Source organism: Dama dama, chromosome 20, assembly GCF_033118175.1.
Source record: "Dama dama isolate Ldn47 chromosome 20, ASM3311817v1, whole genome shotgun sequence".
Taxonomy (NCBI): Eukaryota; Metazoa; Chordata; class Mammalia; order Artiodactyla; family Cervidae; genus Dama; species Dama dama.
Window position 1 is genome coordinate 18,978,796 of NC_083700.1, and position 25,043 is coordinate 19,003,838.

General features: G+C 40.5%; 2 protein-coding genes across 2 annotated transcripts; both read right to left on the reverse strand.

Annotated features, from left to right (window-relative positions):
• Window positions 1–3,582: 3,582 nt before the first annotated feature.
• LOC133041727 (small proline-rich protein 2E-like) lies at window positions 3,583–3,801 on the reverse strand. The gene has a single exon (XM_061122708.1). It carries the CDS (start codon window positions 3,799–3,801, stop codon window positions 3,583–3,585), a length of 219 nt encoding a protein of 72 aa, XP_060978691.1.
• Window positions 3,802–18,819: 15,018 nt separating this feature from the next.
• On the reverse strand, window positions 18,820–19,143 carry LOC133040136 (cornifin-like). Its single transcript, XM_061119890.1, has one exon. The coding sequence runs from the start codon at window positions 19,141–19,143 to the stop codon at window positions 18,820–18,822; it is 324 nt and encodes a 107-aa protein (XP_060975873.1).
• Between the last annotated feature and the right edge of the window lie 5,900 nt (window positions 19,144–25,043).

Consider the following 25,043-nt stretch of genomic DNA (forward strand, 5'->3'; position numbering starts at 1 on the left):
ACATCCATACATAACTGCTGGAAAAGTCATAGCTTTGACTAGATGGACCTTAGTTGGCAAAGTAATGTCACTGCTTTTTGACATGCTGTTTAAATTTGTCATAGCTTTTCTTCCAAGGAGCAAGCACCTTTCAATTTCATGGCTGCAGTCAACATCTGTAGTGATTTTCGAGTCCCCCAAAATTAAGTCCTTATTGTTTCCATATCTATTTTCTATGAAGTGATGGGACCAGATGCCATGATCTTCATTTTTTGAACATTGAGTTTTAAGCCTGATTTTTCACTTTTTTGTGTCACTTTCATCAAAAGGCTCTTTAGTTCCTTTTCACTTTCTGTCATAGGGGTGGTGTCATCTGCATATCTGAGGTCATTGATATTTCTCGAAGCAGTTTTGATTCCAGCTTGTGCTTCATCCAGCATGGCATTTTGCATGAAATATTCTGCATAGAAGTTAAATAAGCACCATACAGCCTTGACATACTCCTTTCCAAATTTGGAACCTGTCTGTTTTTCCATGTCTGATTCTAACTGTTGTTTTTTGACCTACATACAGATATTACTCAACTATAAAAATGATTGAAATTAGGCCATTTACACGTCGTTAACCAGCTATACTCCAATATACAAAAAAAGGTAAAATAAAGAATAGTTTGGTTAAAAACATATCCTTTTTCACAGCTTACTTGACTAGTAAGCTAAACATTAGAAAAAAGTTGCCTAGCTACAGTGACTTCGTAAATCTAAATAAACATTGTAAACCTCAATGTTCTTCAAAGTTGGTGTCAAAACAGAGAAGGAATTTCAGATGTGAAAAAATATTTAAGGCTCTGAGTTTAATGAGTTGTTTGAGTAAGAAGAGGAAGTAGCACACATGGAAAGGCGGCAAAACTTTACCTGGTAAGGATGCTTGAAGTTTCCCATCTTTCTGTACTACCCATGTTTTCAGAGCTACTGTAATTTCATGCAGAATGCTCCACTATATTCCAAAAGTCCTTTATTTTCAGTATCACATTAAACATGAGGTTAAATTAGGAAAGAAAAAGCACAACAAGAATATAAAGGGGAAATGGAGTGTAAGAATCTTCCTGGTTGCTCTGCTAGTTACGTCTGTCTCACCTCCCTGCTGGAGCAAGCATGGTGGTGAGGTGATGATGGTGATGGTGGTGATGGAGAAAATGATGACCTGCTGTCTTCCCAGTGCCATTTATGTGCCCCAACATGTGCAAAATAAAGTACACACAATAACGTAATGTTTATGCCTCAGGTATTTTGCAGTGTAATACTGTTTTCCCCATTTCAGTAAAGGGACTTTTTTTGTGAGGAGTGAAATAATTTTTTACTCAAACTAGTCAAGCAATAATTAACATGGATTTTAAATTATAGAGCAATAATCTTTTTTTTAAAAAAGCTTTCTTTCTTTTTTAAACAGTGTATTTATTTATTAATTTATTTTGGCAATGCTGGGTCTTCATTGGTACATGGGCTTTGCTCTAGTGGCCATGAGTTGGGCTGCTATCTCATTGTGGTGTGCAGACTTCACACTGAACTGACTTCTCTTCTTGTGGAGCACAGGCTCTAGGGTGCTTGGACTTCAGTAGCTGCAGCTTGTGGGCACAGGAGTTGCGGTTTCTGGGCTCTAGAGCAGAGGCTCACTACTTGTGTCACATGGGCTTAGTTGCTCCACGGAACGTGGGATCTTCCCGGAGTAGGAATCGAACCCATGTCTCTTGCATTGGCGGGTGGATTCTTTACCACTGACCCATCAGGGAAGATCAGAAGGATCTCTGATATTACTCAAAATTCAGATAACACTGATTGTGGTAGCTAGAATTTTAGGATCAAAGAAGGATAGCAATAAACCCAAATACAATATGCTATTGTTGTACGTGGTTTTAATAGAAAAAAAAATTTTACTATCACAAAAGAGAATTGTAGTTTATTCAGGAAGTGGAGAAGAAGTAACAATTGTCAAGTTGGTAGAAAGCCCTGCCCAGGTGACAGACAGACACAGAAGCCAGGGAGAGGATCTTTTGATGGTGCCCAGGAGGAGAGCTGCTGCTCTTTCCTCTGAAGCACTGAGTTTTCTCAGCTGTCTTCCCAGAGGCAAGTGATGTAGCAGCCTCAGGAAGGAAGCCTCTGGCTGTCAGGAGTCCCCACAGGCATATTGCAGGTTTAAGGATGGAGAAGCTTCTTCTGTATTCATGACAGGCTTTGAAGAGAAGATGAAGGTGGAGCTGTGGAGCTAGATGAGTCAATTATTATCTATAAATATGGTGGTGAGGGTAACAGGGCTGGTGATGGTGGTGATGATGGAGACAATGATGACCTGCTGTCTTCCAAGTGCTGTTTATGAGTCTGGCATGTGCCAACTAAATTATACACATTCACTGAATATTGATTCCTCAAAAGTTTGCAGTGAAAATAAAATTTTCCATAGATTTTACTAAAGGGACTGAAAACCTGGAGAGGTAAATGCTTTGCTCCTCAAACAGTCAAGTGATAATTAAACAAATAATATGGAATTGAAATTGTGTAGAAGTGAAGTTATGACCAACCTAGATAGCATATTAAAAAGCAGAGACATTACTTTGCCAACAAAGGTCTGCCTAGTCAAGGCTATGATTTTTCCAGTGGTCATGTATGGATGTGTGAGTTGAACTGTGAAAAAAGCTGAGCACTGAAGAATTGATGCTTTTGAACTGTGGTGTTGGAGAAGACTCTTGAGAGTCCCTTGGACTGCAAGGAGATCCAATCAGTCCATCCTAAAGCAGATCAGTCCTGGGTGTTCATTGGAAGGACTGATACTGAAGTTGAAACTCCAATACTTTGGCCACCTCATGCAAAGAGTTGATTCATTGGAAAAGACCCTGATCCTGGGAGGGACTGGGGGCAGGAGGAGAAGGGGATGAAAGAGGATGAGATGGCTGGATGGCATCACCGACTCAATGGACATGTGTTTGAGTAAACTCCGGGAGTTTGTGATGGACAGGGAGGCCTGGCGTGCTGCGATTCATGGGGTCGCAAAGAGTCGGACACGACTGAACAACTGAACCAAACTCAACTGATTCTTTGATAAGACTCAAAATTTAGACACTGCTGATTGTGAGAGCTTGAACCTTGGCATCAAAGGATAGAAACAAAACAAGATGATGATATGATATTGCTAAAAATAGTTTTAAAAGAAAGAAAACATTTTTTGACAACACACAAAGGCACTGTAGTTTATTTGTGAGGAGGAGGATAAGCAACAGTTGACCAGCTGGTAGAAACCCCTGCCCAGGTGACAGACAGACCCAAGAGAGGGAGAGAATCCTCTGATGGTGCCCAGGAGAAAAGCTGCTGCTCTTCCATCTGAAGCTCTGTGATGCTCTCTCAGCTGTTCTCCCAGAGGAGAGCAGAACAGCAGCCTCAGGAAGGAAACCTGTGGCTGTTAGGTATCACCACAGGCATACTGCAGGCTGAAGGATGGAGAAGCTTCTTCTATAACCGTGATAGGCTTTAAAGGGAAGTTGAAGGTGGAGCTGTGGAGCCAGGTGAGTCAGCTGTCCTCATCCTTTCCTGATCCAGATACAAGCTGATGCTTCTACTTGCTTTTGGGTGGGCACTTCTGCTGGCATTGTTGGGGAGGTGGCACAGGAGGGCATTTCTGCTGGCACTTTGGAGGTGGGCATGGCTCAGGGCACTTTGGAGGTGGGCAAGGCTCAGGACACTTTGGAGGTGGGCAAGGCTCAGGGCACTTGGGAGGGCACACTACTGGAGGTGGCTGGCAGGGCTGCTTGCACTGCTGCTGCTGATAAGACATCTTTCTGGAGTCTCAGAATCTGAAAGAAATTACATGACAGTGTTCATAAGAAGAAACTGCTACAGGGAGAAAAGTGAGCTTATGTAATACCATCAGAGAGAATCTCTCTAGTCTCTAACATGCTTTATTTCTTCTCCTCCTTTTAACAAATTTCTTACTTCTCCCTCATTAAAAGAGTTTTTAATTAGAAGAAAACCTTCTCTCATTCAATTATTCCAAAATTTGTTTTTTGTTTGAAAGAAGCAATATTTTTAGTTGTTACTTTGATTTTATGAAAATAGCATCTTTAAGAAAACCCATCATAAGTTCTAAAATTCTGTGTAAGCTCACAAGCAATTTCCATCATCATTATCTCTCATGAAGTCCAAACAGGATTACTTTTGTAGAGCAAAGGGTCACCAGGAAGGATACAAGGACTCTACACCTTCTAAGATAAATGGGTCTGTACCAGGGTGGAGGGATACCAAAATATACAGAAAAAGGAAAAGTACTTTTGTCCTTACTTCTTCATGTCAAAAACTTCATATTTATTTTATATTTCAATAAGAGAATTTGAACTCTGTACCAGAAACTTAATAAATACCATATATCATTAGGTTTAAATTTCAGGTTCCCATCAACCATCAATAAAGTAGCATTAAATACATGATCATAACTTTGGACACAGTGTATTTGTTCTCTCCAGCATAAATTCAACATTGGGAGCCCCAGAACGAAGTAGAACTGAAGGATCAGACTTACCAGTTTCTCCAAAATCAATCGGGACTTGAGTAGCAGGAGGATGGTGGTGGTGCAGCAGAGGGCCTTTTTATTGGGGCTTACTGCCCCACCCAGGGGAAGTGAAGCTGCCAAAACTGGCCTGGTTCAGTCATTTCCCAAACAAAATGCAAATCCATCCATAAGTGGCTTGACAGGGACTCTGAAAAGAGGAAACATCCTGCTCCAGGATCTCCTCACTGGATTATGTTCTCATGACTCACAGAGCCTCTGCCTTAACTCTCAGGGATTTTCAGCAGTGGGAGGATTTAGCAGATTCTTTAACTTGTACTCAAAGGCTCCCCTTCTTGTTTGAGGAAGATGGCTCTTTTCTATCTTTCACCTTCCTTGAGTTATAAAACTTCCTATCTTGTTCCACTTGAACTGGTTGCCATTTTGTTGTACATACTGAGGTGAAAAGGGCCTGGCTGCCTGGTGACAGCTTTCTCTTTACCTCAAGTTCTTCTTATAATGGTTTCCCCCTTGATCCATGGCCTGCTAATCTAAGTCTCCTTTCTTCTTATAAAATGCACTGAGGGTGGGTTGTAGATCACCTCAGTAGCCTTCTGGTCATGATACTTAGATGTGTTCAGTGAGGTGGTGACCTGTAGAATCTTCCTTTCACTGCCACGCTCCATAAAAAACAAGTCATCAAGCAAATTCCTCTGACCCTTATAAATCTGTTTTACCATGGATCACAGAGAACTCAATACAAGTGTAACATCACCTATAGCAATTCAGATGTTCCAGTAGCTTAGGCCCTAGATCTACAACTGAAAGCAAGCTTTTTGATCATAACTCCCCAACTTGACATACCACCTGCTCCTACATAATTTCTCCCAAGTGGCCCCTCTTTATTTCTTCCACTTTTGAATAAAGTTTAGAGAATTGTTCAAAATTTCTGGCTTCCTGCCCCTTTGAAATGATTGGAAAACCTAATCTAGAAAGCAAGGGCAATCAAACATCTAATTATATATGAAAGTTGAAATCACTTTATTAATAATTCATTCAGTGTAGTTAATTGCCATTCATGCATAACATCTTAATCATTAATAATAATTTTAATATACTTTCAATTCATTTAAAAATCCATTTTAAAATGTTAAAAGATTTTCCATATCAGTCACAGTGGAATATAAATCAAATGATCCTATTTACTGCTCTGCTTGCTTCATGAAATTTGTCAGTGTGCTGGAAGGTTTGATAGTTCATTTATGGGTGAATCTGACTGGCACAGGGTGCCCAGATATTTGGCTAAACACTATCCTGTGCATTTCTTTAAGGCTGTTTGTGGATGAGATAAGAGGAGCCTGGCAGGCTACAGTCCACAGTGTGGCACAGAGTTGGACACAACTGAAGTGACTTAGCAGGCACATGCAATGTTTAAATAAGTGGCCTGAATAAAAGAGGTTGCCTTCTATAAGGTGGGTAGTTCTCATCAGTGCATTGAAGACCTGAATAGAACAAGACTCACCCTCTCCTGGTAAGAGATAATTCCCCTGCCTGTTGGCCTTCAGTAGGATTTTGGCTCTGTAGAGTTTGAATTTTCCAACTTTAGTTATTTCTCTCTCTTTCTCTGTCTCTCTGTGTGTCTCTCACTCTTTCTTTATATATACAATATATGCATTGTAATATACAATTTCATCTGTAACTTCATGTACATGATTTTCTGTGGCTAATTAAATTAGAAATTCAAGAAGTTGGTGTGAATTGAAGTTAAAGCAAAACTATTAATATTACATGATTCATGTGATCTATAATTTTGACAAATATAATGAGCCTTTAGGGAATAACTAACATTCTGTGAATAGTGCCCTAGTATGTTTTCCAACTCTGACCAAAGATCTTGTTCTGCCTTTCATAGATTTATAGATTTAGCCCTCAATAATGCTTTGCCTCTACAGTCCTCTGTTCTTTCCCAGAGCTGAACAGTCCTCTTTCCTGTGATGTCCCCTTGGGCACTCAGGCTTTTTATGGTGGGCCTTGGCTTTTGAGGGTTCCTGTCTAGTTTAGAAATAAGTTATAATACTAGGTTTATATTATTGTAGAATGTGGAAACACATTTTTAATGAACTCAGGAACCCTCTATTCCTCACCCCTATGCTTCCTTAGACTGCTATGAAGTGCTTAAAATTCTTTATCAGGAAATAAATCTTTGTATTCCAATTAAATTTCAGGTTTAAATTGTGTGAAACAATAACAAATGTAAGATACTGTGTAAGACTCACACCATCACATACAAATAATTGAAAGCAAGTTTGTAAGGGGAGAGAGAATCAGAACACTAAAGGTCTGAAATCTAGGGTAATTATGAACCTAGGGCTGATCTGATACATTTGCTTTCTTCTACTCTTTCCCAAGATGTTTTAGGCTTCTAAAAGACAATAATTAAAAAATTATGTTAATGTTTATTCTCTGTCTTCTCCTTCAATTGTTCAGACGCCTCAGCTTGCTATATTACACTTTGCTCCCCAATGTATACCTCTTAACTCTCCAACATTGGTACACTGACATGTTGTCAATACATTTACTGAATAGTCCTTTCATATCTTTTCAAAGTCTTCCTGTGGTCAGGAGGGCTGACGAATTGTTGCCAATTAAATATTAAAGTAATATTGGTAGATCTCCCTTCCTTGTCTTGGCCAAATTATCAGGATGCTTTTCAAGAATGTGGTTTGATAAATGGAAAAGGAGGAAGAATAGGAGGATGAGGAGGAAGAGGAAGTGGAGATACATGAAACCTGTGACAGAGTTACCAGCTATGCTCCAGCAAATAAAGGATTACTGAATCAAGCCATCATCATGTTGGTTAAACAGGTTAGGTTTCCTGAACTGTCACTGCTCCTGTCAGAAAGGAACAGCTGTTGACCAAGATAACTGCTGACCATGACTATCCAGGAACAGAGCCATCACTATAGCACCTTAAGGATTAATGTCTACAAGCAGTGTCATCACCAAATGGTTCATGTAAACTATTACAGTTGCCACTGTGTACTAATTACCTGAGTGCAGTCAGAATACGTATTTTGTACTCAATAATGGGGACCCATATAGTAGGAAGAGACACTAGTAGTCACATTTTGATGTGATTTCCCCTGAGTATGCCATAAGGACTTTCATAGCCTCTCTCATCTCAGGGTGGGGCCTCAGGATAATTTGATCCGCCATGATATGCCTAATGCTTTAATCCCATCAAAAACTCACACTCTAAAAAAAAAAAAAAAAAAACCTCACACTCTTATCTATTCTGTTTATTGGTTTTCCATTTATAGCAAAAAAAAAAAAAAAGGTGATAACTGTACCCTACATTTCATCAGGCAACCTACTGCTACATTTTCTCCATTATAACTCAAAATTTTTCTTCCATTCAGTCTTCAAGGTTTATAGTTACATATTGATCCACCTACAGGGATTCATATGCCACATTATTAAGTAGCCCTGTAGGGAGTGTTTCCTAGATTCCACCTGTTAGCTAGTTAGAATAGGAAAAAGGAGTCCAGAATGGCAGTGGCTAAAAAACAAAGAAGGGAAAAGCCCATGAAAATAAAACAAAAGGAGGTGCAAGGACCAGAGTGAGAACCTCAGGTAAAACAAACAGCCTTCCTGGCCAGCCCAATTTACATAGGGCAGGCTCAGAGGGAGGAGAAAAAACATATAAAAAGAGGAGACAAAATTGAGCCCTCACACCTGGAGGATGTATTTTCCTTTGCTTGCCAAATAAAACTGAGCTGTAACTACTTATTTAACTTATATGCAGAATACATCATGAGAAATGCTGGGCTGGAGGAAGCACAAGCTGGAATCAGGATTGCCAGGAGAAATATCAATAACCTCAGATACGCAGATGTCACCACCCTTATGGCAGAAAGCAAAGAAGAACTAAGGAGCCTCCTGATGAAAGTGAAAGAGGAGAGTGAAAAAGTTGGCTTAAAGCTCAGCATTCAGAAAACTAAGATCATGGCATCTGGTTCCATCACTTCATGAGAAATAGATGGGGAAACAATGGAAACAGAGGCTAACTTTATTTTCTTGGGCTTCAAAATCACTGCAGATGGTGATTGCAGCCATGAAATTAAAAGACACTTACTCCTTGGAAGGGAAGTTATGACCCACTTAGACAGCATATTTAAAAGCAGAGACATTACTTTGCCAACAAAGGTCCGCCTAGTCAAGGCTATGGTTTTTCCAGTGGTCATGTATGGATGTGAGAGTTGGACTGTGAAGAAAGCTGAGCGCTGAAGAATTGATGCTTTTGAACTGTGGTGTTGAAGAAGACTCTTGAGAGTCCCTTGGACTGCAAGGAGATTCAACCAGTCCATCCTAAAGGAGATCAGTCCTAGGTGTTCATTGGAAGGACTGATGTTGAAGCCGAAACTGCAATACTTTGGCCATCTGATGTGAAGAGCGGGAAAAGACCTTTGGGAAAGACCCTGATGCTGAGAAAGATTGAGGGCAGGAGGAGAAGGGGATGACAGAGGATGAGATGGTTGGATAGCATCACCGACTCAATGGATATGGGTTTGTATAGACTCCAGCAGTTGGTGATGGACAGGGAGGCCTGGTGTGCTGCGGTTCATGGGGTCACAAAGAGTCGGACATGACTGAGTGACTGAACTGAACTGAAGTGACTGGTCTGTCCATCACTTCAAATTTTTGCTGTGGCGAGACAGAACAGAGGAAATTACAAACTTCCCTGCATATCCAAATAATGTATTTTGTAATAGATGTACTCTGGAAAACAAAACTCAAAAGCTATTGACACATTACTACAGTTCTGCTCAGTCAATAACACTTGGTACAGTTAATCATCATACTTTACGATCACAATGTCTCCCAGAGGATTCCACTTTTAAAAAATTCTATCTGGTCTTATAAGTTTCCAAAAGCAGGAATGGTCTCAGCCAGGCCAACATATGACTTCACTCTCTCTGGCAGTTTGCATAATTGTGCTAAGAGATAGTTTTATTCTTTTGCTCTGAGTCTCTCTCAAGGTAATGTTGATTTCCCTCTTTGCATAATGCATTTATTTATCATTTTGTCCTCAGCTACTATTTCTCCTTCTATCCATTTGTCACAAATTTAAACCTAAACTTTCCATGTCTGGAAGGGACATTAGGTTCAGCCATTGTGCATATCCAGATTTGCAAGAGAAATACCAGTCTAGCAAGGACTCCCTGTCTGTCTATTGCCATTCATACAGAGGACTAGCTCAGACACTAGATAATGCAGCTGCATTCACTGTTAAATAAAATTTTGCCAAATGGGTAAAGGCACAATCCATCTCAGATATTGGACCAAATATTTCTCCTGGGGCAAACAACATATATGGGTACTCAGGACTGAAGAGTGCTGCTGCATTCATCAAATATTATGGACTCTTGTACAACTTTGATTTTGGCCTTAGATAACAGTCCAAATGGGTTAGAAAAGGTCAGTTTTCCTTCCAATCCCAAAGAAAGGCAATGCCAAAAAAATGTTCAAACTACTGCACAGTTGCACTCAGCTCACATGTTAGCAAAGTAATGCTCAAAATTCTCCAAGCAAGATTTCAATAGTAAGTAAACTGAGAACTTCCAGATGTTCAAGTTTGATTTAGAAAAGTCAGAGGAACCAGAAACCAAATTGCCAACATCTGTTGGATCATAGAAAAAACAAGAGAGTTCCAGAAAACCATCTACTTCTGCTTTATTGACTATGCCAAAGCCTTTGACTGTGTGGATCACAATAAAATGTGGAAAACTCTTCAAGAGATGGGAATACCAGACCACCTTACCTGCCTCCTGAGAAATCTGCATGCAGGTTAAGAAGCAACAGTTAGAACTGGACATGGAACAACAGACTGGTTCTAAATTGGAAAAGGTGTATGTCAAGGTTGTATATTGTCACCCTAGTTATTTAACTTTTATGCAGAGTCCATCCTGTAAAATGCCTGGGTGGATGAAGCACAAGCTGGAATCAAAATTGCCGGGAGAAATATCAGTAACCTCAGATATGCAGATGACACCACCCTTATGGCAGAAAGCAAAAAGAAACTAAAAAGCCTCTTTATGAAAGAGGAGAGTGAAAAAGTTGGCTTAAAACTCAACATTCAAAAAAACGAAGATCATGGCATCTGGTCCCATCGCTTCATGGCAAATAGATGGGGAAACAATGGAAACAGTGACAGACTTTATTTTCTTGGGCTCTGAAATCACTGCAGATGGTGAGTGTAGCCATGAAATTAGAAGACACTTGCTCCTTGGAAGGAAAGCTATGACCAACCTAGACGGCATATTAAAAAGCAGAGATATTATTTTACCAACAAAGGCCCATTTAGTCAAAGCTATGGTTTTTCCAATAGTCATGTATGGATATGAGAGTGGGACCATAAAAAAAGCTGAGCACTGAATAACTGATGCTTTTAAATTGTGGTACTAGAGAAGACTCTTAAGAGTCCCTTGGACTGTAAGGAGATCATACCAGTCAATCCCACAGGAAATCAGTCTGGAATATTCATTGGAAGGACTGACGCTGAAGCTGAAGTTCCAACATTTTGGCCACCTGATGCAAAGAAGTGATGCATTGGGAAAAAAAAAACCCTGATGCTGGGAAAGACTGAAGGCAAGAGGAGAAGGGGGCAGCAGAGGATGAGCTGGTTGGATGGCATCACTGACTCGGTGGACATGAGTTTGAGCAAGTTCTGGGAGTTGGTGATGGACAGGGAAGCCTGGTGTGCTGCAGTTCATGGGGTCACAAAGAATCAGAAATGACGGAGCTTAGCAGTTGGAACTGGTTAGAACAGTTAGAACTGGACATGGAACAACAAACTGGTTTCAACTAGGAAAAGGAGTACGTCAAGGCTGTATATTGTCACCCTGATTATTTAACTTATATGCAGAGTACATCATATGAAATGCCTGGCTGGATGAAGCACAAGCTGGAATCAAAATTGCTGGGAGAAATATCAATGTCCTCAGATACACAGATGGCACCACCCTTATGGAAGAAAGCAAAGAAGAACTAAAGAGCCTCTTGATGAAAGTGAAAGAGGTGAGTGAAGATGTTGGCTTTAAACTCAACATTCAAAAAATGAAGATCAAGGCATCTGGTCCCATCACTTCATGGCTAATAGATGGGGAAACAATGGAAACAGTGAGAGACTTTATTTTTGGTGGCTCCAAAATCACTGCAGATGGTGACTGCAGCCATGAAATTAAGAGACACTTGCTCCTTGGAAGAAAAGCTATGACCAATCTCGAGAGCATACTGAAGTGCAGAGATGTCATTTTACTGAAAAAGGTCCATCTAGTCAAAGCTATGGTTCTTCCAGTGTTCATGTATGGATGTGAGAGTTGGACTATAAAAAGAAAACTGAGCACCAAAGAATTGATGCTTTTGACCCGTGTTGTTGGAGAAGATTCTTGAGAGTCCACTGACTCACTGGAAAAGACCCTAGTGCTGGGAAAGATTGAAGGGAGGAGGAGAAGGGGACAACAGAGAATGAGATGGTTGAATGGCATCACCAACTCTATGGACAAGAGTTTGAGCAAGCTCCGTGAGCTGGTGATGGACAGGAAAGCCTAGCTTGCTGCAGTCCATGTGGTCACAAATAGTCAGACACAACTGAGGGACTGAACTGAGCCATTCCCTTCTCCAGGGGGCCTTCCTGACCCAGGGATCAAACTGGGTTTTTCAGGCAGTTTCTTTACCATTTGAGCCACCACAAAAGTTCATGTTGCTGTAGAATGTGGAAACACATTTCTAATGAAATCAGGATAACTCATCTCTCCTCACCCCCAACATTTCCTTAGACTGCTCTCATGTACTTAAAATTCTTTTATCAGGAAATAAATCTTTTTATTTCACAATGAAATATCAGATTTAAATTTCATGAAACCAAAAAGAAATCTAAGATACCATTTAAGACTCACACTGTCACATATAAGTGGTTGAGAGTAGGTGTGGGAGGGAAGAAAGGATGAGAGAAGAAAGTTCTGAAATTTAGTTGGCATAGAAATCTAGGTGGCATATAAACTTAGGACTAATCTGATATATTTGCCTTCTTCTACTCTTTCCAAACATGTTTTAGGACTTTAAAAGACATTTATCTTTTTAAAAAATATTTAATGCTTATTCTCTACTTTCTCCTTCAACCTTCCAGGCCCCTTTTACAGATTTTCCAGACCCATATTACACTTTGCTCCCCAATGTACACCTCTTAACTGTCCAGCTTGGTGCATTGACATGTTGTCAATGCATTAATGAATAGAACTTTCATATCTTTTTATTCTTTATTTTTTTCATTTATTTTTATTAGTTGGAGGCTAATTACTTTACAATATTGTAGTGATTTTTGCCATACATTGACGTGAATCAGCCATGGATTTACATGTGTTCCCAATCCCAATCCCCCCTCCCACCTCCCTCCCCATCCCATCCCTCTGGGTCTTCCCAGTGCACCAGCCCTGAGCACTTGTCTCATGCATCCAACCTGGGCTGGTGATCTGTTTCATCCTTGATAGTATACTTGTAGAACTTTCATATCTTTTTAAACTGCTGACTAATTGTTGCCAATTAAATGTTTAAAGTGATGTTCCTAGATCCTCTTTCCTTGTCTTGATCAGGAGTTTTTAAAGAATGTGGTTTGATAAATGGAAAAGTAGGAAGAATAGGAGAATAACAAGGAAGAGGAAGAGGAGATATTTGAAACCTGTGACAAAATCACCAGCTATGCTCCAGTAAATAAAGTATTACTGAATGAACCCCTCATCATATCAGTTAGACAGGTTAGGTTCCCTGAACTGTCATCTCTCCTGTCAGTAAGGAAGAGATTTTGACCATGATTACCATTGGCCAGGACCATCTAGGGACAGAGTCATCACTATAGCACCTTCAGGATTAGTGTCTATAAGCAGTATCATCACCAGATGGTTCATGTAAACTATTACAGTTGCCACTATCCAACCAGTCCATCCTAAAGGAGATCAGTCCTGGGTGTTCATTGGAAGGAATGGTGTTGAAGCTGAAACTCCAATACTTTGGCCATCTCATGTGAAGAGTTGACTCATTGGAAAAGAACCTAATGCTGGGAGGGATTGGGGGCAGGAAGAGAAGGGGATGACAGAGGATGAGATGGCTGGATGGCATCACCAACTCGATGGACATGGGTTTGGATAGACTCCGGGAGTTGGTGATGGACAGGGAGGCCTGGCACGCCGCGATTCATGGGGTCACAAAGAGTCGGACACGACTGAACGACTGAACTGAACTGAACTGATGTACTCATTATCTGAATGCAGTTAGAATACATGTTTTGTACTCAATATATGGGGACCCATCTAGTAGGGTTAGACAGTAGTAGACACACCTACCTGTGATTTCATCTGACTATGCCCTGAGGACTTCCATAGGCTCTCTCATCTCAGTGGTCCAATCCTCAGGGTAATTTGATTCGCCACAATACGCCTACTTATTTAATCTCATCAAAAACCCATCTTTAAAAAAACTGTTTCTTAGTTTTCCATCCATAACAAAAGAAAGGGTGATAATTGTATGACTACATTTTTTTCAGCCAACCAACTGCTGCATTTTGCCATCTAAAACTCCAGACCTTTCTTCCATTCAACCATCAGGGTTTAAAGTGACATAGTGATCTGTCTGCAGGAAGTCATATGTCACATTATTAGGTTGCCCTATAGGGAGTATTTCCCAGAAATTCCACCCCAAATAATATTTTTAGAGTAGATGTATCCTGGAAGATGGGTTAAAATTTTCTGTTCTTTTACTACAGTTCTGCTCAGTCATTAACAATTGGTACAGTTCCTCATCATATTGTACAATCAAAAGGTCTTCCAGATGATGTCACTCAGATTTTAAAAATTCTGTTTAACCTTATAAGATTCCAAAAGCAGGGGTGGTCTCAGTCAACCTACAACTTCACCTTCTTTGGCATCTGCTTGTTGTTGCTGTTTAGTCACTAAGTCGTGTCTGATTTTGCAACCCCATAGACTGTAGCATGTCAGTCTCCTCTGTCCTCCACTATCTCCCAGAGTTTGATCAAATTCATGTCCATTGAGTTGGTGATGCTATCTAAGTGTCTCATCCTCTACTAACCCATTCTCTTTTTGCCTTCAATCTTTCCCAGCATCAGGATCTTTTCCAATGAGTCAGCTCTTCAGGTGCCAAAGTTAAGCTTCAATAACAGTCCTTCCAATGTATAGTCAGGGTTTATTTCCTTAGGATTGACTGGTTTAGTCTCCTTGCAGTCCAAGGGACTCTCAAAAGTCTTTTCTAGTACCACAATTCAAAAGCATCAATTATTTGGCACTCAGCTTTTTTTATGGTCCAACTCTGACATCATACATGACTCTGGAAAAACCAGAGCTTTGACTACATGGGCTATCTGGTGTAATTGGGCTAAGAAACAATATTATTTTTTGCTTCCAGCTGCATTAAAAGAACCGAGGTAATGTTGGATTTCCCTCTGTGCACAATTCATTTATTCATTCTTTTGTCCTCAGCTACTATATCTTCTTCTCTCCATTTGTCACTGATTTGAACCTAAACTTTTCCAACTTTGGAAGGAGCATTAGGTCTAGCCACTGTGCTGGTCTAGACTTCAAAGAGAAATAAATACCAGTGTAGCAAGTATTTTCCCCTCTGTCCATTCTCATTTATACAGAGGACTAGTGCAAACACTACACAATGCAGCTGCATTCACTCTAAAGCCAAATTTTGCCAAATGGGTAAAGGCATAATTCACCTAAGACATTGGACCAAATGCTTCTTCTGGAATAAACAGAATCTGTGGGCAATCAGGCCTGAAGCATGCTGCTGCTTCCAGAAAATGTTACAAACCCCTGTATACTCCAAATTTGGCCTTGGATATCATTATAAAAGAAGTGTCCCTAATTCTCTGAACTCATTCATAAAGCTTCAGACCTAATGGAAAATGAAATCCAAATGGCCATTGTTCAAGTAGCATCGGCCATGGTGGAATTTTATGAGTAGTTAGTGAGATGAATCAGCAAACAAAGTAGCATGCCAAAATCATCACCCTTCCAAAACTTTTGGAAGCATCAGGAGAAGGAAATACAAAAAGGACAGTTCAAGATCACCTTGTAGACTCTGGAATGTATATGTGTCAAGAATATGTGACAGAATAAATCACAACAAGGTCTTTTTTGTCTCGCTTCTTAGAGTAATGAAATAAAAAGAAAAATAAACATATGGGATATACTTAAAAGCCTTTGCTCAGCAAAGGAAACCATAAACAAAATGAAAAGACAACTCTCAGAATGGGAGAAAATATTTGCAAATGAGGCAACCAACATGGCATTAATTTCCAAAACATACAAACAGCTCGTTGAACTCAGTATCAAAATAGTAAACAACCTAATAAAATATTAGGTGGAAGATCCGAATAGATATCCCCCCCCCAAAAAAAAGAGACATACAGGTGGCCAAAAGATGAAAAGATGAAAGGCCAAAAGCATGAAAAGATGTTCAACATCACTAATTTTTAAAGAAATGCAGATCAAAGCTACAATGATACAAAGTTACAAAAGCTATCATCTCACACTGGTCAAATCAGCCATCATAAGAAAATCTACAAACAATAAATGCTGGACAGGGTGTAGAGAGAAGGGAACCCTCTTGCACTGTTTGTGGGGATGTAAATTGGTACAGCCACTATGGAGAATGGTATAGAGGTTCCTTAAAAAAAACTAAAAATGGAAACACAATATGACTTAGCAGTCTCATTCCTTGTGCATATACTTGGAAAAAACTATAAATTGAAATGATACATGCATGCCAAAGTTCATTGCAGCACCATTTACTATAGCCAAGACATAGAAACAACCTAAATGTCCATCAACAGAGGAATGGATAAAGAAGATGTGGTACATATATACAGTGGAATATTACTCAGCATAAAAAGAATTAAATAATGTCATTTGCAACAACATGAATGGACCTAGAGATTTTCATACTGAGTGAAGGAAGTCTGACCAAAAAAAAGACAAATATCATATAATATTGTTTATATGTGGAATCCGAAAAAAGGGTACAAATGAACTTGTTTGCAAAACAGAAGTAGAAAACAAACTATGGTTACCTGGGAGTAAGGAGGGGAGTGGGTTAAATTGGGAGATTGGAATTCACATATACACATTACTTTTTTTTAAAATTATTTTTAAGTGGAGGATAATTGCTTTACTATGTTACATTAGTTTCTGCTGAATCAGTCTTAAGTATACATGTATCCCCTCCCTCTTGAGCCTCCCTGCCACCACCCACCCTCCATCCTATCCCTCTAGGTTGTCACAGAGCACTGGGCTGAGCACCCTGTGTTATACACCAGCTCCCCGCTGGTTACCTATTTTACGCATTGTACATATGTCAGTGCTGCTTCTGCTGCTGCTAAGTTGTTTCAGTCATGTCCAACTCTGTGTGACCCCATAGACGGCAATCCCAGGCTCCGCCGTCCCTGGGATTCTCCAGACAAGAACACTGGAGTGGGTTGCCTTTTCCTTCTCCAGTGCATGAAAGTGAAAAGTGAAAGTGAAGTCGCTCAGTCCGACTCTTGGCGACCCCATGGACTGCAACCCACCAGGCTCCTCTATCCATGGGATTTTCCAGGCAAGAGTCCTGGAGTGGGGTGCCATTGCCTTCTCCAATGTCAGGGCTACTCTCTCGATTAACCCCACCTTCTCCTTTCCTTGTTGTGTCCCTAAGTCCATTCTATATATAAAATAAATAATTGAAAAGGACCTAGTGTATAGCACAGGGAAACATACTCAGTATTCTCTGTAATGGCCTATATGGGAAAAGAATCTATAAAAAGAGTGTACACACACACACACACACACACACACACACATGCGTTATATGATTCACTTTGTTGTATACCTGAAAATAACACAAGATTGCAAATCATCTATACTCCAATAAAAATTTAAAAACAGACTATGAGTCAGAAAGCCTTTACAGAGTGTATCAAAATAGAAGAATCACTTCAAGAAACTAGAACCCCTCTGATCATTACTGTTATTTATAGTTAGAAGGGGGCGGACGAAGAAGGATTTGAATAGAAGGTTAATTACATGAGGCCCATGTGTCAGATCATATGAGGATGTAGCTGCTTATAATCAAATGCCTCCTTGTGTGGGTATCTGTAAAGTAAAAATTAGTGAAGAAAACCAGAATATCAGGTTCAAGAATGTAGGGATGATGTTTTTAAAAATTTTTTATTTTTACTTTACAGGATGATTACTTTACAATATTGTGATGGTTTTTGCCATACATCAACATGAATCCACATTAGGTATACATATGTCCCCTCCCTCTTGAACCCCTCTCTCACTTCCCCCCATCCCACTGGTCTAGGTGGTCAGAGAGCACTGGCTTTGAGTTCCCTGCATCATATATTGAACTCCCACTGGCTATCTATTTTGCATATGGTAATGCATATGTTTCAATGCTATTCTCTCATATTATCCCACCCTCTCCGTCCCCCACTGTGAAAGACAAATATCATATTAACGCATATGTAAGGAATCTAGAATAGTACTAATGATCCTACTTGCAAAACAGCAGAGGACACACATTTAGGAGTGATGTTTTTTGGAATAAACTGGAATCTTGGAGGCAGTGCACACAGGCTTGGAGGTGGCTTGGAACAAGCAGAACTCAGTCCACTGCCAGAGAAGAGATCTATTCCAGCTATGGCTGCCTGAATGACAGGCTCTGACCTCTATTACACAAGAGCTATTGCCATTCCAAGGATTCCCCCTAAATGTAATCACACACACACACACATACACACACACCCCTATAGAAGCCCAGGGTACCAGAATTAGACAGGTGTCATCTATACTAACTCCTCTCTAACTGCAAATCCTATTCATTATGGGAGAGCAAAGAATGGGGCACAGTCAGCCAATGACACCAACATCCAGGAGTGCGCTTAAAAGTGTTTTAATAGAGGTAGAAAGGGAAAGAGGTATTTCTGCAAATCCAGGTTCTCCCATCAGATGAACCCCAAGAAACTGAGATCCAGTAAAGCTGCTAAGGCCTTCTGCAGAACTCAGACCTCAGAGGACTGTTCAGAGTAAGGAAAACTTCACAGCACATATTTTTAGGATGCAAATAAGAGAGGCTGTGACTCAGGGAGATAAAATACTCATTGCAAGATATACACAATGAAGAAAGAGAAACAAAAGGGAGGAAGGTGTTCAATATTTGGAGGTTGGTTCCTCAAGGGCATAGCTGTGGACCATGTTACTTCTGGTTGCCCTTCTGCTGGTTTGGGCCTGGAATGACCACTGCGGGGTATGACTCAGGCACCTTGGTATTTCCAGGCTGAGGGACGTTGGCGTAGACTGGCTCTGTAACTTTGATGGGACATGGCTCCGGAAGTGTGGAATAGCCTTGCTCAGGAACCTTGGTGTTGTCCAGTTGTGGAACCTTTGGAAGGCATGGCTCCTCAACTATGGGAACAAATGGTTCCTGAGGTGGAGGTGGATGCTGGCAGGGCTGTTTCACCTGCTGCTGCTCAGGCTCGGGGGGTGGGGTGAAGGGCTGTTTCTGCTGGTAGGAACTCATGCTTCAAAGAAGGCTGGACCTGGAGACAGAAAAGCTCATTCAGTAGTTTAGTAAAACAAGGAGGAAGCCAAGTCTAATGACAAATATCTTAATTTCAAGCCCCTTAAGAAACAAGAACTTCTCTTCTCTTTATTCTTGTTTCCTTGAGTTTGAGAATCAAAGGAAATTTTGGGGATTCCTACACACTTTCAAGAGAAGAAGTTTAAAGGTGGTTTATTTTGCTCCCATGGGAGTGGAGCCTTTCTCTTTGCTTCCTTTCTTCCTGTGTTTTTTCTGAAAACCTACATTAGCCACATAACTTCAGGTTCCTAGGGTTGATTGAAGCCCCCAGTTTACAATCAATTGAAAAAGTGGTAAAGTTCAAAATCTAGAGTCTACCCTCTCATATCCCTCACATAGGGTGCTTCAGTTCTCATAGGACAATCCATAAGCCCACACAACTCCGTCTATGAGCCTCTGTTCACATTGTCTTCTTGGTGCATGTTTCTGGAAATCTTTCCATTCTGCTGCTACTTGTCCATACACGCTCACTGCTCATGGCTCTCCTCCCAGATCCCAAATCATCTTTCTCATTCTGACTCAGCACAATACCTGCCTCATCCTCTCTATTCTATGTGCAGTATTTTTTTGTAAATTACTCCTATGTATTACATTCTCTGATGGATCATAGGTTCAAGGAGTAAAGAAAAATGTGTCTTTTGTACATCCAAATTGCCAATGCAGTGCCCTCGATTTTTCAGAGTCTAAAAATTAATGAGAGAATATTAAAATGTCACTAAAATTGCCCTGAACATGAGCTGTAGTCTATACCCTCCTGCCAACTGAACAGATGGTCAACAGAAACTATTCCCCCTTTCTGACCCCAAATTCCACAGCTGTAATCTAAGTGAGAAGTCATGAAGAACTATAGTCAACTTAAACATAAATTACTTTGCATTTAAAATAAATATATCACAGCATGGCAAAGAGATCTTAATCAAAATACAATATCATTGGGCAAATATTAAGAAAAGCCATATGAGGAGTCTCACCTGAAGTGAAGAAACGTTTGAGTTGTCTGGTCTTCTGGGTCTGGTGAGAAATCTCTGGCCAGCTGGCATTTTATATAGAATATGAGCCTTGCCTTAAGGAAGTGGGATTTGGGGGTGCTAACCTGTCTTCATTCCAGCTTTAGTAGTGAAAATCTCTGGCTTAACATTTTGTGGGGCACTTATTGTTTGACAGTGATGTCAACTTTATTTGACAGGTCTGTTCTCATTGTCTACACTTTGTAGTATGGTTGCTATGGGAAACAGGGTTCTTGGGTGGTGATAAGTTAAATCAGAGAGAAGTTCCAGGCTCCTGGGACCAGAAATAACCATGCCTGTTTAACAGGACCCTAATATTTAGCTCATATTAATTTTGTTGATCATTTTAATTTCCTAAGTGAATGTGGAGATGAACAATAGGCACTACTGCATCTCCTGGGAGGCCATGGGAATGGTAGTAATAAGTGAAGCATCTGATATTCCATTTCTTAGTAGACCTGAACCTGGGAAAGGAAAGGACAAGTTAAAATGTATTCTTTGGAAATGCTTCCCTCTGAAGGGCCTTAAGATGCCACATTGACCACGCTGTGCATGTCATTGGGGATAGACAGTTAAGACTGGATCTGTCCAGCATGTTGCAACAGCCCTAAGACCCTGCTTCTCATGGGATCTCTCTTCTCTGTGGGCAACAAAGAATAAGAAAGACTGATTCTTTGAGTTCATGAACCAACCACATCCTCTGATCAGGTTAAGGTGAAATAGAGGTCACTAATCCAAGGTTGACCTCAATGCACAATCTCTTACTAGGTGTGGCCCTTAGGAAATTCAAACATTCTTAAAATTCAGGTATGTGGATGGCTCCTCCCTTCCCACTGCTTTACCTCTCTTATCTCACATTGACCTGAGTCCCAGGCACAGCCACCAGTGGGATCTCCTTTCATTAGTTCTCAGAAGCTCTAATTACACTTTAGCCTCATCCATTGTCTGGTAGATGATCAGTCAATGTGCAATTATTGTTTTCCTTGATAGATGCATAGGTTCATAGAAGAGAGTGAGGAAGGAAAGATTGAAGGAAAGAGGGAAAGAAGAAAGGGAGATATGAAGAAAGAAGGAAGGAAGGGGAGAGAGAGAGAAAGAAAAGAAAGCATTATTTTAGAAAGATATACATGAACTGCTTGCGTGCATGCTAAGTCGCTTCACTTGTGTCCTACTCTTTGCAGCCCTATGGACTGTAGCCTGCCAGGCTCCACTGTCCATGGAGATTCTCTTGGCAAGAACACTGGAATGGGTTGCCATTCCCTCCTCCAGGGGATCTTCCTGACCCAGAGATCGAAACTGCATCTCTTGCATCTCCTGCATTGGCAGGCAGGTTCTTTACCACTAGTGCCACCTGGGAATCCCATGAACTGCTTGAACAATCATAAGAAGGTGGCTTCTTAGAAATGATTCACTGTCTTATGACAAGCTTAACAGTGCGAGTTGAAGAGGTGAGGGTTCGTCATGCTCTTGCCCTGCTTCCTTCCCCACCCATGCCCTTCCCTCTCAGCTACTGTCTGACCAGCCATGACCCTCTAAGGTGGGGTCAGTGTCACTCTCACATCTAAGCTCTAGTCTCTGGTCTCACATTAAGTCTCCTCTCAGGCTTGTCCAGGTCCCTCCCTTTCCTAAAACCACCTCTCAGAGCCCTTGACACAGGAATCTTTGCCCAGATCCTGTTGTTCTCCCTGGGATTCTTATTTCCAGAGAAACTGCTTCCTGCTCCTCTACATGAATCTGGGTCTTCCTCATGTCCTAAACTGATTATTGACTTTGGTTCTAGAAGAAATTCCTTTCTCATTTCCTGACTCCCTTCCCTGGTGGACTCTCTTTTGCTCTGTCCTAATCACCCTAACAAAAGCCTCTTTGGCATCAGCCACTAGACCCTCTAATTTACCCACACTGTTGTTTCTCTTTGGACAAGCCAAATCTTTGGCCAATCACTGTGTGTTTCCCCTAACAATGTGACTCTATAGGGGTCAGTTTCCTTAAGGCATAAAGCACTGGTGAAGAAAGCAAACTTCTCTGAAGCATAGAAAGAGTGTCAACACCAAGCCAGTGAATATGCTTGTCCAAACAGAAACAACAGTGTGGGTAAATTAGAGGATCTAGTGGGACTTTTTAAAGCATTTGTAGAAATGCAGGCTTGAATAGTTAATGCTTCACAGCCACATCTTACCACTGGAAAACATGAGTTGATAGACAACGCTTCCCCCTTTCATTCCCAGAGAAAACCCTTCTGAGACACATTTTTTTCATATTTAATATGCATAACTAAATATGAGTTTGGATGTGTGCAAACACCTGTAATATCATCTTCACAGAAGACAGACATATCCAACACTTCCAATGTGTTCCCCACTCCCCACTATTTTGTGGTGAGAAGTTTATGTATTCTCTTAAATTTTAAGTACACTATACCATATTGTTAACTAGAGCTATTATGTTGGAGAACTGATCTCTAGACTTTAATCATATAGCATAACTGAAACTTGATATCCATTGAATAACAATGCTCCATTTGCCCTACCACTTCACCCATAGAAAACACCATTATACTCTCTGCTTCTATGAATCTATTTTAAATGCCTCATATAAATGGAATCACACAGTATTTGTCCTCATGTAACTGGCTTATTTCACTTAGCCTAATGTTCTCCAGGTTTATCCATGTTGTTGAGAATGGCAAGATTACTTTCATTTTAAAGGGCAACTAGTATTCCACTTTGTTAATGTCAATATTTTCTCTATTAATCTGCTAATGGACAATTGTATTGTTTCCATATCTTGGCTACTATAAATAATGCTAAAAAGGACATGGGTGTGTAGCTACCTCCTGGAGATGATGATCTAAATTCTTTTGGATCAGTTCAGTTCAGTCACTCAGTTGTGTCTGACTCTGTGACCCCATGGACTGCAGCATGCCAGGATTCCCTGTCCTTCACTAACTCCCAGAGCTTGCTCAAACTCATGTCCGTCAAGTCGGTGATGCCATCTAACCAACTCATCTTCTCTTATCCCCTTCTCTTCCTGCCTTCAATCTTTCCTAGCATCAGAGTCTTTACCAATGAGTCAGTTCTTCGCATTAGGTGGCCAAAGTATTGGAGCTTCAGCTTCAGCATCAGTCCTTCCAATGAACAGTAAGGACTGATTTCCTTTAGGATGGACTGGTTTGATTTCCTTGAAGTCCATGGGACTCTCAACAGTATCCTCCAACATCACAGTTCAAAAACATCAACTCTTCGGTGCTCAGCTTTCTTTATCGTCCAACTTTCACACCCATACATGACAACTGGAAAAAAATAGCCTTGACTAGATGGACCTTTGCTGGCAAAGTAATGTCTCTGCTTTTTAATATGCTGTCTATGTTGGCCATAGCTTTTCTTCTAAGGAGCAATTGTCTTAATTTCATGGTTGCAGTTGCCATCTGTAGTGATTTTGGAGCCTAAGGAAAAAAAATCCTATAACTATTTCCATTGTTTCCCCATCTATTTGCCATGAAGTGGTGGGATCAGATGCCATGCTTTTAGTTTTATGAACGTTGAGTATTACGCCAACTTTTTCACTCTCCTCTTTCACTTTCATCAAGAGGCCCTTTAGTTCTTTGCTTTCTGTAGTAAAGGTGGTGTCATCTGTGTATCTGAGGTTATTGATATTTCTCCCTGCAATCTTGATTCCAGCTTACGCTTCATCCAGCCTGGCATTTCACATGATGTACTCTGCATATAAGTTAAATAAGTAGGGTGACAATACACAGCCTTGATGTACTCCTTTCCCAATATGGAACCAGTCTGTTGTTCTGTGTCCAGTTCTAACTGTTGCTTCTTGACCTGCATACAGATTTCTCAGGAGGCAGGTAAGGTGGTCTGGTATTTCCTTATCTTGAAGAATTTTCCACAGTTTGTTGTGATTCACACAGTCAAAGGCTTTGGTGTAGTCAATAAAGCAGAAGTAGATGTTTTTTTGGAACTCTTTTGTTTTCTTTTCATCCAATGGATGTTGGCAACTTGATCTCTGGTTCCTCTGCCCTTTGTAAATCCAGCTTGAACATCTGGAAGTTCATGTCTCATGTACTGTTGAAGCCTGGCTTGGAGAATTTTGAGCATTACTTTGCTAGTGTGTGAGATGAATGCAATTGTGCAGTAGTTTGAACATTCTTTGGCATTGCCTTTCTTTGGGATTGGAACAAAAACTGACCTTTTCCAGTCCTGTGGCCACTGTTGAGTTTTCCAAATTTCCTGGCATATTGAGTGCAGCACTTTCACAGCATCATCTTTTAGGATTTGAAATAGCTCAACTGGAATTCCATCACCTCCACTAGCTTTGTTCACAGTGATGCTTCCTAAGGCCCATTTGACTTCACATTCCAGGATGTCTGGCTCTAGGTGAGTGATCACACCATAGCGGTTATCTGGGTCATGAAGATCTTTTTTGTAAAGTTCTTCTGTGTATTCTTGTCACCTCTTCTTAATATCTTCTGCTTCTGTTAGGTCCATACCGTTTCTCTCCTTTATTGTGTCTACCTTTGCATGAAATGTTCCCTTGGTATCTTTAATTTTCTTGAAGAGATCTCTAGTCTTTCCCATTCTATTGTTTTCCTCTATTTCTTTGCATTGGTCACTGAGGAAGGATTTCTTATCTCTCTTTAGTATTCATTGGAACTCTGCATTCAGATGGGTGTATCTCTCTTTTTCTCCTTTGCCTTTCACTTCTTTTTTCTCAGCTATTTGTAAGGCCTCCTCAGACAACCATTTTGCCTCTTTGCATTTATTTTTCTTGGGGATGGTCTTGATCACATCTTCCTGTACAATGTCACAAACCTCTGTCCATAGTTCT

Coding starts and splice junctions, on each gene's coding strand:
- LOC133040136 (XM_061119890.1), bottom strand. CDS start 19,143: ATGAGTTCCTACCAGCAGAAACAGCCCTTCACCCCACCCCCCGAGCCT.
- LOC133041727 (XM_061122708.1), bottom strand. CDS start 3,801: ATGTCTTATCAGCAGCAGCAGTGCAAGCAGCCCTGCCAGCCACCTCCA.